A 15899-nucleotide genomic window follows, 5' to 3' on the forward strand; every position below is an offset into this window, starting at 1 on the left:
TTTCTTCTTCTGTAGCTGATCTATTGGATCACAGCTTAGCACTACCAAGGTGCTTTCCAGTATTAGGAATCTGGGGATGGCTGTGGGATTGGATATCCGCTAGAAGTGAGATATGTGACATCTCACTATATTGGCAGTTCTCTTTTTTGTTTGCTCTCTAAAAGATCATTCCACTGAAGGGAACATAAAGGGTACATCTCAGTAGATGAAGCTCAGAGTGCAGACCTTTGTTCTCCGTTTTAGGAACAGGTCCAAAATTCTTTGATCCCATGTGAAGGTTGGTTATATTTAGTCCTTTGAATATCCTGACTTTTAGTAAGTACTGAAAAATATGGAACTCCTACTCTTAAAGAGCAAAAATAATTTAGGCACCATCTTGTTTCAGATAATCTACCTTACAAGGTTCTGAATGGTCACAGTAGCAGAGTCACTTGTTTGCTTTATCCACATGACAAGTCAGTAAGATTTGATCCAAGCTGGCTGTTATCAGGGGGCCAGGATTCTCTTGTGATCTGCTGGGATATATTTACTGGAGGAATCCTGCACCAATTTAATCTGCAGTCTGGTCCAGTGACAGAGCTCTTGCAATCCCCAGAACACTACAGAGTAAGTAAAAGCATAATAAATTATGTCCCCAAAAAATTATCTCTATATACCCATCTGTGTGTGTGTATATATACAAGAGAAACTAAAAAGAAACACTGTCTGGCAGTACTTTAGACCACAGCATTTTATGCTTAATTTACCTTCACTTAATTGTTGTCTTTGAAAGTTGCTTTTAATTTCAGGGAGTTGAGTTCTTGAGTTTGTGGCATATTAAATTGAAGCTCTTATTCTCTCATTCTATTCACCATTTTTAATATTGTGATTATCAATTTATATGTCAATCTGATTAACTACTCCTCCTGACATTTAAAGTGTGCTCAGTAAGGCTAGGAGCTTGAACACATTTTAATCTGATCTTTTCTATAGGTCCAAAATATATATATACTTCATTTTGGTTGCTGACACATCTTTGTGGTCCTTTGCATGTATGCTTTTGCATTTTATGATATTTAGAATAATTTAAAGTTGTGTTCTAATTAATTGAATTTTGAACTTAAATTTAGGTGAAGATTTACTGTACTGAGTGTTCTGTGTAACTTTGAATGTTGTATTCCATGGGGCTGGGATTTCCATTTTTTCCTCTTAGCCTGCAAAGACACATTTGATACCTATGAATGACTCACAGTTCACTGACATGCCAAAATTAAGTAGTCAAGAAAATGGTTTGCAGTAACAAAGTTTTTAATGTTTGTAAGGCTCCTTTTCATCTTTGTTCTAAAAACTGAGTAGGATTTAATGCCTGCCTGGCTAGTGTTTCATCCTGGTTTAAAGAGATGACTTTTTTTTGTAGGGGAATTCCTCTGTGTGTCACCAAAAATTACTTGCAGGAAGGGAAGGCTTTGCAGTATCAGATCCATACAGTATGAAATCAATTTGTAACTTACTCAGTTTTTGTTTGTTAGAAATACCTTGCCCTTGGCTTTTGTTTTTAGACCTGATATAATTTTATATCCCATGAGCACCAGTTTGGTTTAAGGTAGTTTTTTTTACTACTTTCTCTTCTAGGACAACTGCTACTGTATATAATCACTGCTTTGATATGCTGAACATTGTGAATACATGGAATTTAAATAATTATGTCTAAAATACTGAAAAACCAAAGATGATGGTATGTTTTCCTGTCAGGGAATGAGCTGTATAGCCAGCCTGTTGAAAACAAGATGTTGGCTGAAAAAACCCACAATTTCCTGCAATCAGTATGTTCTGGGAAAGAAATCACTGGAGTACTTTTACTAGGCCTGTTAAAATGATGTGGTTATGAATGTGGTTACAGTGTTGAAACTGGAGTTTTCTGTTTTCCAGTTGAGAGACCAGAGTATAGTGTGCTGTGTGTGCAGTGACCACTCAGTAGCAATTCTACACCTTCAGAAGAGAGCATGTCTCTTACATGCCAGAAAGCATCTGTTTCCTGTCAAGAAGATAAAATTTGACCCGCTTGAGAATGTGCTAATTGTTGGATGTGAAGACAATTCAGTTTATATTTGGGAAATTGAAACAGGTAATAACACGGAGGGTTGTTTTGTCCACTTTCCTGAAGGTTTGTCTGTCACATGGTGTTATATGAGCATAATTTATGGAAGACCAAAACATTAGTAGAAATACTAACACATTGATTATATTAATTGGAGAGTTCCAATGTTCCTATAAACAAGCAAGCAAGAAAATTTTCTTATGTTTCAAGGTATGCTACTAGTAAAATAGAATCGCTTAAGTCAGATCCTGACAATCAGAAGTTTAGCTGACATGTCAGTGAACTGAGTAGAATATTCATTCATGGGAGCTATAAATAAAAATCAAACTTATTAAAAAGACTGATGTTTTCAGTCTAAACAGTCCCAAGTTGGAGAACAAAGTTAGGCTTTCTTCCAAAAGTTCATGATCTGAGATCTTTTGATTTAGTTGATAATCACTTAATAGTGGAAGATAATTGTAAAGCTCACAACTGTATAGTCAGCAGAACTAAAGCTGAGTGTTTTCAGGTTAAACTGTAGGTTCCCAGGGGATTTGAGAATGTAATGCTGATTCATGTGGGTAATAAGCGTAGTTATTTAAACTTGGACAGACAGAGCTATTAGAAGTTTTAATGGTACTAGACACTACAATATGGGTGTCCAGGCAATTCTGAGCTGTGTGTCCTGAGAGGAGAAAGGTACATTGAGTCCAGAGCCCCTCTGAAATGCACAGCGTGTTAAAACTGTATCAAAACACAGTTTTACTAACTGAACACTGAGGTCACAATTTACAGGTTATTACAACACGCAGTCTACACTGTTTGTTTTAGACAAAACAGAAAAAATCAGAGTATATTTGAACTATCTCTCCTTTACTCATAAAAACGTTGCCTATTTCAAGATTAATGAGGAAGTAAAATTGGTGCCACTGCTCATGCACGTTACATATTCAGACAGGGTGCAGATGGATAAAAGTGTGTATCTTTTGTTTCAAGTATCACAGAAGAATGAGTGCCACAATCACTGTCTCTTTAAGAATAGCTGGTACACAAGAAAAGATGCTGTTATTTGCTATACAGTAGCAATTAACAAATCTTTTTTTTTTTGGTTCCTGTTTTGCATTGCTGACTAAAAGGTGGCATTTAGGGTCAACACCTGAGAAAGCCTAGTAGGATATACTGTAGTTGCTTTAATGTTGAATTACATCTGTATTGCAGGAGAACACAAGAGGTCACGGCGTTGATCCTTGAAATTGGCCTGACCTAGATCAAGAGTTATGTAGATAACTTCAGTGGCACTCAGGCAGACAAAGCATTGTTCAGATGTATGACAGAGATGCACACAGCATCACTGAGGCAGCTCTGCAGGAACACAGCACCTTTCATTAGGATTTCATCTGTTGGCAAATGAATGGGCAACCAGACATAGTACCACCTGCCTAAACAGTTACTTCTGACTGTGTTCCCTGACTCAGTTAAATAGGATAAAATCTTAAGTGGTAGCCTTGTGCTTGAATTCCATCATGGAAAGGGATATAAGATAGCTTTTATTGCTTCCACAGCCAGAAAGTGTTTGTATTTCTTCTGGCTGTGCAGTTAGCTTCATGACTGAGGCTTTGCCTCTAAGTTAAAGTCAGTGGAGTATTGTGTCAGACTCATCTATCACTGGTTGCAGTTAAAATGCTGAATCTTAACAGTGTTCCTGTGCAAAAGTTAACGGATGACTGGGAAACCGCCAGTCTGGTTATAATTTCAGGCTGTGGATTAAGAAATTTCTATGAATATTTCAATATTTACACAGTTGTAGAGTCAGCAGTAATTCTGTTGAATTTGACAGATGACTTTTCTGAAGTTGAGGCCTAGTACCACTTAAAAACTGTTCTTCCATTAGGTAATTAATAGGATGACCCCTAAAGCAGATGGAAGATTTCATTATGCGTAGCAGTTCATTGTCCAGTTTCCTGTGACAGAGGTTGACACACTTGTACAGAAAGCATTCCAAAGGACTTAAAAATGTTTGTTTCAACAGGCTTTCATCATTACTTTATGGGGCAGAAGAAAATTTGCGTCCTAGGTTAAAATCTAAGTCTGTGCTACTTCATGTACAATTTGTTGTACTCTCTTTTCGTGAGGGTTCCAAAGATAACCTTATTTTACATACTCACTGGGAAGCTTTCTGAGTACTCTAATCTGCATATATTCTAAATAAATGGGATTTTCAGCATAGTTTATGCTGACATGTTAAATACCAGGAGTGTAGGTGACTGCAAGTGTAATTTGTCTGTATCTATTCCCCACTGACTAAGGCAAGACTAAAAAAGGTGGGGGGGAAAAAAGGGAAAAAGGTAATTGCCTGCTCTCTTACATGGCTAGAATAAGATAAATTTAATTACATCCTTGTGTTCCCTTGATTTACAGAGCAAAGCAAAATAACTTGAAGTTTAGATGTTGGTATTGTACCTGCATGTGGGTAGTGATATAGGAAACAGTACAGAAGCCATGAAATGATATCTGTGTAGTGTAATGTATTTCACCTAAATTTTAATATATGTATCTGGCAACTTTCCATTACAGTGGAATATCTTTCCATGACAATGAATATTGATCTAATCATACATTTGGAGTATTAATATAGTATGTGTACAGGATATGCTCCAAACTTGTGTGCTAGAAGACAAATATGAAAATCAATAACAAATTTTAGTCTAATTAAAGTGCAGAATATTTCTTCCAATAGCCACCACTTGAAATCCCCTTCAATAAGGAAATTAGTTGTTATCTGTATTGCTTTTACATTTTCCTAACCAGCTGGTATCTTTGCTTTTTTAGAAAAATAAATACCAGTACAATAAGATATAGTAATAAAAGGATCAAAGAACTTTTCCTTGCTGTGAACAGCATATGGCAACATGTCTACTAAGCCACCTTTATATCTAATATGTATTAAGAGTGAAGAATGAATGGGTAGACTTCAAATAGAAATCTTCCTTGCTCAGAGTTAATAATCTTCATTTATCAGCAATAAATTGTTTTTCAATTAGTACGAGTTTAAAATGAATTTATTCCTTGAAGTTCATAATACTTGCAGAATGAATCATCTACTAATTTCCTGTTACTTTTTTTTGCCTTGCGAGTCTTGCTCTGTTTTATTGTTTTACAATATGTTTAGTTTGAATTTAAAGAAATAATATCACTTAATAAAACTTCAATTTATTGTTACATTATCATACTACATATTTAGCTTTACACTGGCTAGATTGTATTTTTTTTTCATACTCCCCCAGGGAGTGCAAATTTTAAGAACTCTGTTACATGCTGCTAGCTCCATGAGAAAAAACAATTGAAACATGCCTAAAGAGTATTTTTATGAAGTCAGATCTCCTGAATAGCCAAAACTAACTCTATGCTTAAAACCCTTGCTAGGAAAGGTCCAAATCATCAATAAATAATAGATAATTACTAAATAAACATCTAAATAGTATTTTGTTTGATCCACACTTCGTGTATTGCTTTCTCTGTTTGTGCTCTACCTGAATCCTTTTCTCAATAGAATACTTTTTCTTGTATTTTGATGTGTTGATTAGCCCAATATCTGAGTGATTAGTAACAATAGTTCTGCTATTTTCTTCAAACTTTTGCATCTAAGCAAAGCAGAAATCCTAAAAATGACAATGTTATCTATAGATTCATTCTTAGAACACCCTAGGTGGTATGTAATTTTAAAACCCCCATGTTTTGATGTATTGAGTATACCAGAGATTTACATAGAAGTACCTGCTGTCTCAATTCAGAGGTTTTCTTGCTATTACTACCTGGTTTTGCAAATGTAGCATCAGGGTGATACTTACGTGTTTATCTTGGGGTTTTCAGTAGAGGTAAGTGAAAGACTGTCACTTCCATTCACTGCAGTGAGACTGACTCTGTTTGTCACCTTGTGGAAGGGTCTGTATGGACCTCCCTCAGCTGAGGAAGCAGGAAGAGCAATGTTACATCAAGTAATGCTGTCACTGTGGTGGGAGCAAGGCACCAGCATTGGAGGTGCAGCTCACAGAAGGCGAATGTTCAGCTTTGAGTCCATCCTTTAAGGCATGAAGTTTTTCTGGAACACTTGTTTCATGACTTTAACAAGAATGATAAATGGCTTGAGGCACTTCTGCTGAGAACGAAAAAAATCATGCCACTTTTAAGATAGCTGTCAAGCATAGAAAATTTTACCTCAAGCATTTAAAAGCTACACAGGTATCATTAAAAGAAACCAGGCTTTTAATGAGGTTGGTAGCCCTCATAAAATATGCAGTGTCTAACATTAGTCAAATCCATCTGTATGATCATTAAAAAAATCTTTACGAAAAATAGAGAAGAGCTCAGAAATACACTGAAAGTATTTCTTGTTGTGTTAATGCCACATTGATAAATTTAAATGTTACATGAAACCTCTGCTGTTTCAGAAGCATGCCTGCAATGGATGAAATGAAATTACTCTGCTGATAGTGATGTTATGGATCAAGTCTTTGATCATATTGATGGTCAAACATGCTGGAAAATTTTCAAACACTGTTTTGAGAAAAATTTTATGTAGTTATATATGCTCCAATATTTTTATAATTGGTGCCAACAATGAGCCTTCTAAATCTGTGGTAAACAGAAAGTATCACATGAGTTGAAGATTTTGTGAGGGGTGGGGTTTGGGTTGTCTGGTTGGCTTTTTTTTTTCCTGAGTAAACCTTTATTTAATATGTCTTAAAACTTTTCTCATCCCACCCAGAAATCAGGGATTAAACTGTTTAGAAGTCTAAGGCTTAGATTTCATCGGGTGGCTGTGGGGAAATAAGTTGTATAGTTTTAATGAAACTTAGAGCTCTATCAAAGTAAATTTGGTCATTACTAAGATTTATGCTTAGATAATTGTAGAACCAACAATAATTATGATTTTGTGACCTTTTTGTCCTTGTAAAATTTAGTGATTTACAGTCTCTTTTGATATCTTTTTCATTTTCCCTGTCTCTTTATTGTTCTCTTTTTCTCTTTAGGTCATTGGTCAGAATTAGATCTGAGTGGGTGAATGTGGCCTAACTGATAAATCCTGTGGTTGTGTTTCATCTGCTGGAGGCCATGGTGTAGGGTCACAGTCATAGCAGTACTACATTCTTGTTTCTTTCTTAATGAATTTTGCGTAGCCTAAAGATCTGCAAATCTCCAAATAAGATTTAAACATGGATATATATGCCTTGTGGAACTTAGCACTTGGATTTGGGCGTATTTTTGTTTTAATTTGTCAGTCTTAAGTTAAAACTTAGCTAATGTTTTGCCTCTTTTTTATTGCTTCTTATATTTTATGTGTGTAAGCCTCAGGTCAGTCTGTAGCTTGTAGTCGAATATTTCATAGCTCTCTAAATTTGAGTCATCATTCAGCAAATACTTATTGATGTAGAATAATAAAGGGTAGTGGAGCTTGGGAAAGTCTGTCTCAGAGTAAAGAAAAAAAAGTGTCATCTTTTCCCCAATTTGCAGCAACTGAGGATACCTGACTTGTCAGTATGTGAGGTGTATCTTTAGATTCATATGTATGCATACACATGTACATTTTTGTACTTTATGTATACTTGGAACATGTATGGAATTTAGCTGTACGTGTCTCTTCCCTCCAGTTGATAATTGATCTTCGTTCTTATTAATAAATAATATTTTATATGTATAAATATAAATATATATATATTAAGTGTAACTGAAAACTGATTGCTATGATCCAGTGCAGTCAGAAGAGTGCATGCCAGGGAGGGGTTTCATTCCAGACACTAAGGGGCAGATTCTCATTCCATCTTACAGATTGTGACCAAGGAGTAGATGGAAACTATGTGCCTGTCTTCCAAGTTCAGAGCTGGTACTTTCTTCCATTCAGCCCAGTTTAGCACATTTACTGTGTCTTAACAGTTCATGTTACAGGATTATTGTCCTTTACTGTTTGGAATAGTTTAGATGGAGTCAGGGAGAGAACAGGGGAGTTTCCATGTCCTTTCTTTTGGGGTCTTATGCCTGCATCAGAAATCCTGAGGTTAAGAACTGGCTGCATTGGGGAATTGTTCTTTTTACCCACATATGTAAAACAGCATTGTAAATTAGATTTCAGTCGTATTCTTAGTGTTGTTCTTCATTGCTTTCTTCAGCTGAAGGATGTTGACAGTAGTTTGCTAAGGCTCTTCTGAAAGTATATTCTGAAGAATGTCAATAGCACACAGAGTTGGACGTGACAGAAATCTTCCAAATGCAAAAATCAGTAAGGAGGGTCTGCAAAGATGCATCACAGGGCATCTCCATTTTTAATCTCTTCCTACAAGTAAAATACCTTTAAAAATATTATTAGATTATTTTAATAGGCTGAGTTTTGTGTAATCTACCCCATTTCTATTTGCTAGATGGCATTTACTTTTGTCTTGGTATTAGTTGGAATATATATTCTTGAGGCAATGTTTGTTCCCTCTGTTTTGGGTCAGTTGATGTTGGAGTGGTAGCACTAGCAATAAGGAGAAATATTTCAAGCGAAGTGCTTGACAGCTGTCTTGGAGCAAGAATTGTAGAACTGTAAAATTCAAGCATTTTTGTAGCAAGGAATATAAAATTTCTGTATGCCTCACTCTACCAGCATAGAAGAAAGCATGTTGGGAGGGTTTTTTTCAGATGAAATAGGTATTTATGGAAAGGAAGATCTTAACAGAAAAAAAACCAACTAATGTTACAGATGGTACTTATGCTGAAAGGTAAGTTTTCTGTTTTGACTACTTGTAAAGAAAAGGATTTGTTGTCGACCACATGCTGTTTTTTAATAAAATCAATTCTGAAATAAGTCCTCATTCACAGAGCACTGTTATGCTGTAAGAGTCATCTGAGTTACTAGGTCACAGCAGCACTGCAATATTGAGGATTTTCGATACTTCAGCTGTGACAGCAAACAGAAAGCACTGGAGCCTGATGATATGACAGGTCATGTGATGGCAGCAAATGCCTCGTCTTGAGACAGGAAAATATGCGTGACCTCTCCAGTAAAAATGCAGCATTCAGTACAAGCAGAACCCAGAGAACTGTGTGGGCAGCACTAACACCAAGAGACACAATTTGTAGTACTTGGTCCACAGGAAGAATAAGATGTTGTAACAGTCTCTAGCCAGTCGCATCTCGTGGTCTAGAGCTGCCCAGGAGAGTGAAATACTCCACTCCTGTCTGTTCCTGAGACTTGGTTGCCATGGTCACAGCTTTAGAGAGATAAAGACTTTCTTTTCCTGTGTTTTGTATGTATAGTAGGGGGTCATAGCGGTGCTGTTGCTGCCATGTAGACACCCCTATGTCTTCCTGTTCATCTGTCGTTATTTTGTGCTCCTCAATCAAAATCTTTTGGGCTTATTAGTATTTAAAATACTTCAGATTTGAGAGTAGATTTTATTGCTGTCCTCTTCCCTGTACTCTCATGTACAAGCTTTGTCTTTCCTTACTCTTTATTTTCCTTTAAAATCAGAGACAGCATATGCCCAACAAATAAGTTTCTGAACAATAACCACCCCACCCCAGTATTATTTTTAATAGACTGTTTGTGGTGATCAGAAAGTCTTTGTCATATGTATACAGATTTCTAAATCCTTTCCCCTTATGCTCCCTGTTTGTTTCTCTGAAAGATGTATTCAGGCATCACAGAATACAGTTCTCTTCCTATATTTTGTCTCCCCCAACTATTTGCTCTGTAAATGAATAATTTGGGCTCTTCAGAAGGGTAAAGTTAAGCATATAATATAAATACTTCGTAGTACTTTCATAATCACACATTTTCCTATGCACATTTTGCCATTTTATTGCAGCTCCAGCTGTACACAGAAACCTGTACATACAGACGTTCACATACAGGGAACAAAATTGGGCAGTATATGCATGACAAGATGGGGAGTTTTTAAGAAAATCTTCTGGAAGGTGCTAATTAAAAGGGATTTGAGATAGCTGTTATGAATGATATAGAAATGATTTAAAGATGGAACTGAAGTTTTGAAATTGATTTTATGGTGTCATAGTGTTCTGTTAGTAAGAAACGAAACTGATTGTCCAGGGTATTTGCTATTCCATGTTCCTGTCTATAAATGTGCTTTAAAAATTAAAAACCCCCCAAACCTATTGTAACTTCCCTGTGTGAGAAGCCAAGTCCTGTTTCTTGCGTAGTGTGAACCCAGAAGAGATTTTTTCAGTTTAAAAGATGTTAATTTTCTCTTCTCCAAACTACTCCAAAAATGGTATGCTTGCAATGGCATCTCCTGACACAGTTGGAGTTCGCTAGTAGCAGAAATGTTCAGTAACCTAACAACCTGTTTGGTGGTTTCTCACATTGCATCTGGTAAGTCTATAATATCTAGAAGCATATCTGTCATCTATTTAAAATAAGATGTGTGTGTTAAATATGTAAAATATAAATTCATTTTCATGTACATTGAGAATACCTGTATATTCCATTCAGGCCGTTTCTTTGCAAGCTTAAGTTCTGCTGTCACATTTTCTGTATTTTTTACCACTTCTGGTATGTTTCTTTTTGTGTCAACTCAGATTTTTTTTTTCTTCAACCAGAAGTTGAAAAATTGGCTCTGAAGTTGCCAGAGAATAGCTCTGATATATGAAAAGTAACCCAAGTCTGTAGTATGGTAGCCTTAACTAAATTATATTCTATTATAAATCCAGTAGATTATCCCACAGAATGGTCTGACTCTGAGGCTGATGGTGAGGCACTCATATGCATCTGGAGCTAACAAGGTCTGTTTGCAAGTTCTGTCTAATACCAAAGACTATGCGTAATCAGGTCTTTGAAATTTAGTACCGTGCCCCCAAAAGTCTTGGATTTATTAAAAATTTATTGTAATTTCTCCTTAAAAGGAACATGATACCTGTTAATTTCACAAGGATGTTATGGTAGTCTTTCTGAAGCACTTGAGGAATCTGGAAGTGAGTTGCACTGACAAAAGTGTTACAGAAAACAGGGTTGGATGTATGAATGTGTGCATACAAATATTCACTGTGTAGTGGGCTTGCCACAGAAGTTGGTAGAGAAAGCTTAGTCCCCCCTATTTAACAGTAGGAAGAGCAATGATTTCTTTGATGAATTTTGTTCATATTTTGCTCTGAATAATCTAGATAGTTCTATGGGGAAACAAGGCATATTTATAGCTTGAAAGGCTGCTTTACATCTGTAAAAGAGGCCAAAATAACATTAGCTGAGTGTCTGTATAATTTCCAAACTTCTTCACTTTGCAAAAGCTATAGTATTTTTAAGAATGTTTGCTCATGTCCAGTGTGAACTGTATAATCATCCCTTGTAGGCATCTGTGAAACAGTGCTTTTGTGTTCTGGAAATACTGAAATGTGTCAGTGCTGGGAGCTTTGTAGACAGTCTAACTATGAAGACCTTTTGGGCAACTTATTTTCCTTTCAGTAACCATTCTGTTCTGTAATGGTCCCTTGCACTGGCTGCAAGTCCTGGGGAAGAATTAAGAAAATGGCACATTAAAAACAATTTTGAGGCTTAACCTTATTTCTTTCAGTGTAATATTACAGTAATCTGAGGTGTTCAACTGATTTTTATAGGGGAAAAAGAATCAGTTGCCCTATTTTCTTCTGCTCTGAATTCAAAGACTGTCATGTGAGTAGTAGAGGTGATACTGCAGTGAACAGAAATGGATGAGTTTCAGAGAAATAATTTCAGATAAAGAGATTTTATACACACGTATACACACAAACACTTATTGTATGAGATCCCTCAATCCCAGTCCAATATTTTTAAGCAGGTGTTACTGATAGAACTTCAGTGTTACACATTTTTTTCTTGTAGCAGTGAAAGGGAAAATTCATGTTGTATTACTTGAGGGTAGAAAGAATTCAGACTTAGGGGGAAAAAATTTCATGTTATAGCTGATATTTAATACTTGAAAAATCCTTCAGATGTATTTTACCTCTGATATTTATAGGAAACATGCTATTTCAGCAATTTCTTTTAATTCCTTTAGGAAATGTGTAGTATATAATAGTAGCTCATTTCAAATACGTTTAAGCTCAGTTTATATATCTTTAATGTTAGTTATATTTAAATAGTATTACTAAAATTATTACTAAATAAAATTTTTACTAAAATAATATAACTGGGTATAACAGCCAGGGAATTTAGATTCCAGAGAGCCACACGAGCGAGGAAATAGTCTGAAACATAACATTCATATCCCTACTGACTAAGATACATCTATATCAGGTGTTTGCAAGCTACCTTTACATCTGACAATTTTTAGGAATGGAATGAAAAAAATTAAGGTTTCCCTTGCTATTTGTAATCCAGAACACTAGAGGACAGCACTAAAATATTACATAAATGTGTTGTTGTTTACACTGTTAATGATACAGATGCTCTGGGAGGGCTTTGTAAGGAGGAAACCAATTGCTATTTTGAACAGTTAGGGCAAGTGATATTTTTGTGAATATTCTTGGCTCCCTTTGAAAACTGCATCTCACTCCACATGTATAAAATATCTGGAGTTTCTTGTGGTCTGAAACAAAGTTATTTGTTGCAGTGATTTCTTTAGCAATTAAACTTTTTAAATTTAATTTAATTTTTTTGATAGCAGTAGTGTAGAATATATTTTTAATTGTAAAAATATAAAAATGTAAATAATGTAAAAAAAGTTATTTGCCTCATCTGTAAATATTTTCTGATTTATTTACTCACATGAAATGTACTATGTTAATACTATGACACCTGCACAAGATGTAATAGTATAGCTCCTTGAAAAAGTTATAACTCCTGTTGTGTTTCTCTAGGCACGTTGGAACGACATGAAACCGGTGAAACAGCACGAGCAATTCTTACTGCCATCGAAGATTCAGAATTCCTAGGGGCAGATGCTCTACTTCCTGTATCTCAAGAGTCAAAACAAAACAAGAATTCCGGATACAAACAGTCCAGCTTGTATAAGCATGGCATGGGCCCTTATCCTGCTCATACAGAAAAATCTTCAGATAAGGTAAGAGTGAAGAGTAGACTGTAACTCAAGAGCAGTGAGTTGTGATCCAAATTCTTTACCCTTTCACCTACTGATGTGTAAGTGGGATGGTAGCTTGGTTTTAAGTTTATAAAGGTTTCTTCTGGCTGGCTCAGTTTTTATGCCTTCAACCCCATTTCATGGACGAATGGGGAAAGCAGGCGGAGGGCCTTATGTAAGATCATCAGTAGATAATCTCAAAAGGATTTTCTCAGACTTATTACCTGTAGTTAGACCCTATTTCCTCGTGCCTCTAGCTTATGAGTGCACCTGTTAGTAGTACCCTCAGAACAAATGAATACACCTTACACCAATTCAAATGTGTATGTCTTGAGAACAAGCACACCATGATCCAATGCTATTGGTCTTTCACTGCTTTTCTAATGAGGCCACAGATTCCTCTTGTCATTCAGTGGTAGTTTTGGGCATGTGTTTTCTGTTAGCATCATCTCAGAATAGACTGCAAGTGCCTTGTTTTTACTAGTGTGATTAAATTTGGTACCTTATTGGTTAAAAAGAAGATGGTAATGCTCCTGGGAGGTACTGGGCTGCAAATAGGTATGACCATCTTCAGGAAAGATTTGGCCAGGGAGAGATTTGTATTTAGCTTTATCTAGAAATATTTTTCTACAGAGATCATTAAACCAAATAATTGTGACTGATGGAGATGATGTGCACTTTCTTTTTGTTTCTGATAAGTAATAGAAGGAAATAAGATGCTTAAAGTAGAGTTAATGTGCCATTAAAACTGAGAAAATGAGTACAGAGGCACCAAATCATGAGAAGTAAGGTTGAAAATGTAATAGTCTCTCTCTTTTCATGTGGCCTAGAGATATCTATACTTTTATCAGGTATTTGTAGGTATTTAAAAAGTCTGTATTTTCTATTTGTAAAACTGATTATTAAAACGGTCTAATTTAATATGATCTCAAATTCAATGAGATGGGTATTGCCTTTTTCATGTAGGAAAAAAAAAAAGGTGCAAACCTGTTTTCTTACACCATGTTTGTTCATCAGGAGGTAATATATTCACTAAACTCTTCATCAGAGTGTATCTTAAGAGAAGGGCTCTCATGTTGTTTGTTCTTGCTTACCAGTTTTTAATTAATGGGGTTTGGGAATTCTGTTCTCTGCAATAAACAGAGGAAGTCATGTCTGCTGTTCCTCAACCCTCAATGTACGTAGAAGGTATTTTACCACAAGTATTGAGAATGAAAAATGCTTCCCCTCAACTAAAATGTGGAAACAGCCTTCAGAATGGTCTCTGGCCTTTTTTCTGGCTTTATTAATTATAGGAAATGAAGTACCAGGTATTTCAAAACTGTCTGATAAAATATAGCGTGATCCAAGTCCTCACTCTTGAATTTTATGGCATTTTCTTCATTGAATCTGCAAATTTACATGTAACACTGAGTTTACAATGATTTTCGTTTAACTCTTAAAATTTTTCTTTGACCTTTTACTAACCTTAGTCTGAGTTCTAAAGTTATTTTTGATCCCATTTTCTGAAAAGTCTTATTAGAGCGTAATCCTGCTGAGCATGTTGTGGGGCAGATGGTGCACTAGTTGGCCATTGACACAGAATCTGATCTCCCTGTTAGTTTGTTAAATGGAATAGTTTCTTCTTGCCTTTTTAAATAGGAGCAAAAGAAAAAAGTTTTGATAGTTGTTTGGTGAGTAGTTTTAGGTATGTCTATTAAATTGAAAATTCCATGGATTTAACAAGGTGGGAGGAAGGAAAATGTGCTGGTTATGACATATGGGAAGAGAGTTTTTTGTAAACTTTCAAGTGCAGAATTTAACATGCTTTGGGAATTATCATGATCTTAAATTTGGAGAAATATCACAACAGGAAATGGTGGAATTGTAATGATTTGTAGTGCCTTTCTTCGATCTGATGCGCATCTTGCCTGCTCTGATTTCTCAAAATAATATTCTATTTTCTTGTTTAAATATTGTTCATGAATTATCTTGTTCAAATGCAAACTTACTAAGCATACTGTTGATGTCTCTTAAGACTTCTTCTGTTGAAATTTTTTTTTTAGTTTCACGTTCTTTGTCATTACAAACCTGTTAGGTTTGTCTAAATTCATAATAAATTAAGTTCTGTACTTGGGAAAGCACTTTTCATTCATCAAACATATGTCATCCGGTGCATTCAGAGTTTCTTCCCAATTGCATCTGCTTTAGAGAGGATTCTGTGGATTGGTGTGGGAGATGCTGGAGGCTAAATGTATATAGTGTAGGTGAACCTGGGGAAAACACAGCAATGGAGGTCCCCTTAATGCTATTGCAGAAGCCCAGGGCTGGCTACACAAAAGGAGTGTGGAACTGCAGCTTTTTTAGCACTGTTCTCTTATTGCTGAAATGAGGGCTTGTTTTTAAGTCTGCTGTTTTTCTTAAGTTTTGTGCAGGAAACTGTTCTTTAGGTTTTTCAAAAAGTGCACTCTTGACTCTTTTGCATCACTCTGTTTTAGCATCTTGAGATATTCTGGAAGTTGAGATCCCATGTAGTTAGTGAGAGGATTGTGGGTATCAGACTTCAGCATTCCATACCCTATTAATTAAAGTATATAATTACTATGCACATGAAACTATCACAAAACTTTCGGATTATCAGAGGGTTTTAATATAGAATGATATTTCATTACCAATTTCCTTCTTTGGCAAATTGTGTATTAGAAATTTAACAACATACTGAATTGTTAATAACTTTTCTATCAAAAAACCCCACCATCATCAATTTTAGCATATATTAATGAACTCAATTTCAGAAGATTTATGTGACAGGAAAA

The 15899-nt window shown here is 35.6% G+C and overlaps 1 protein-coding gene across 7 annotated transcripts in view; it reads left to right on the forward strand.

The window, feature by feature from the left end:
* WDR72 (WD repeat domain 72) overlaps positions 1 to 15899 on the forward strand; it is a 104066-nt gene that overhangs the window by 23305 nt on the left and 64862 nt on the right. For all 7 annotated transcript variants that reach the window (XM_042039413.1, XM_042039411.1, XM_042039410.1 and 4 more), the window contains 3 exons: positions 386 to 606; positions 1909 to 2104; positions 12884 to 13086. In XM_042039413.1, the coding sequence (XP_041895347.1) occupies positions 386 to 606; positions 1909 to 2104; positions 12884 to 13086 (620 nt within the window). The remainder of the gene's footprint in view (positions 1 to 385; positions 607 to 1908; positions 2105 to 12883; positions 13087 to 15899) is intronic.

Source organism: Corvus kubaryi, unplaced genomic scaffold (genome assembly GCF_017639235.1).
Source record: "Corvus kubaryi isolate FWS band 111438036 unplaced genomic scaffold, C.kubaryi_AGA036_p1.0 37394, whole genome shotgun sequence".
NCBI classification, from domain to species: Eukaryota; Metazoa; Chordata; class Aves; order Passeriformes; family Corvidae; genus Corvus; species Corvus kubaryi.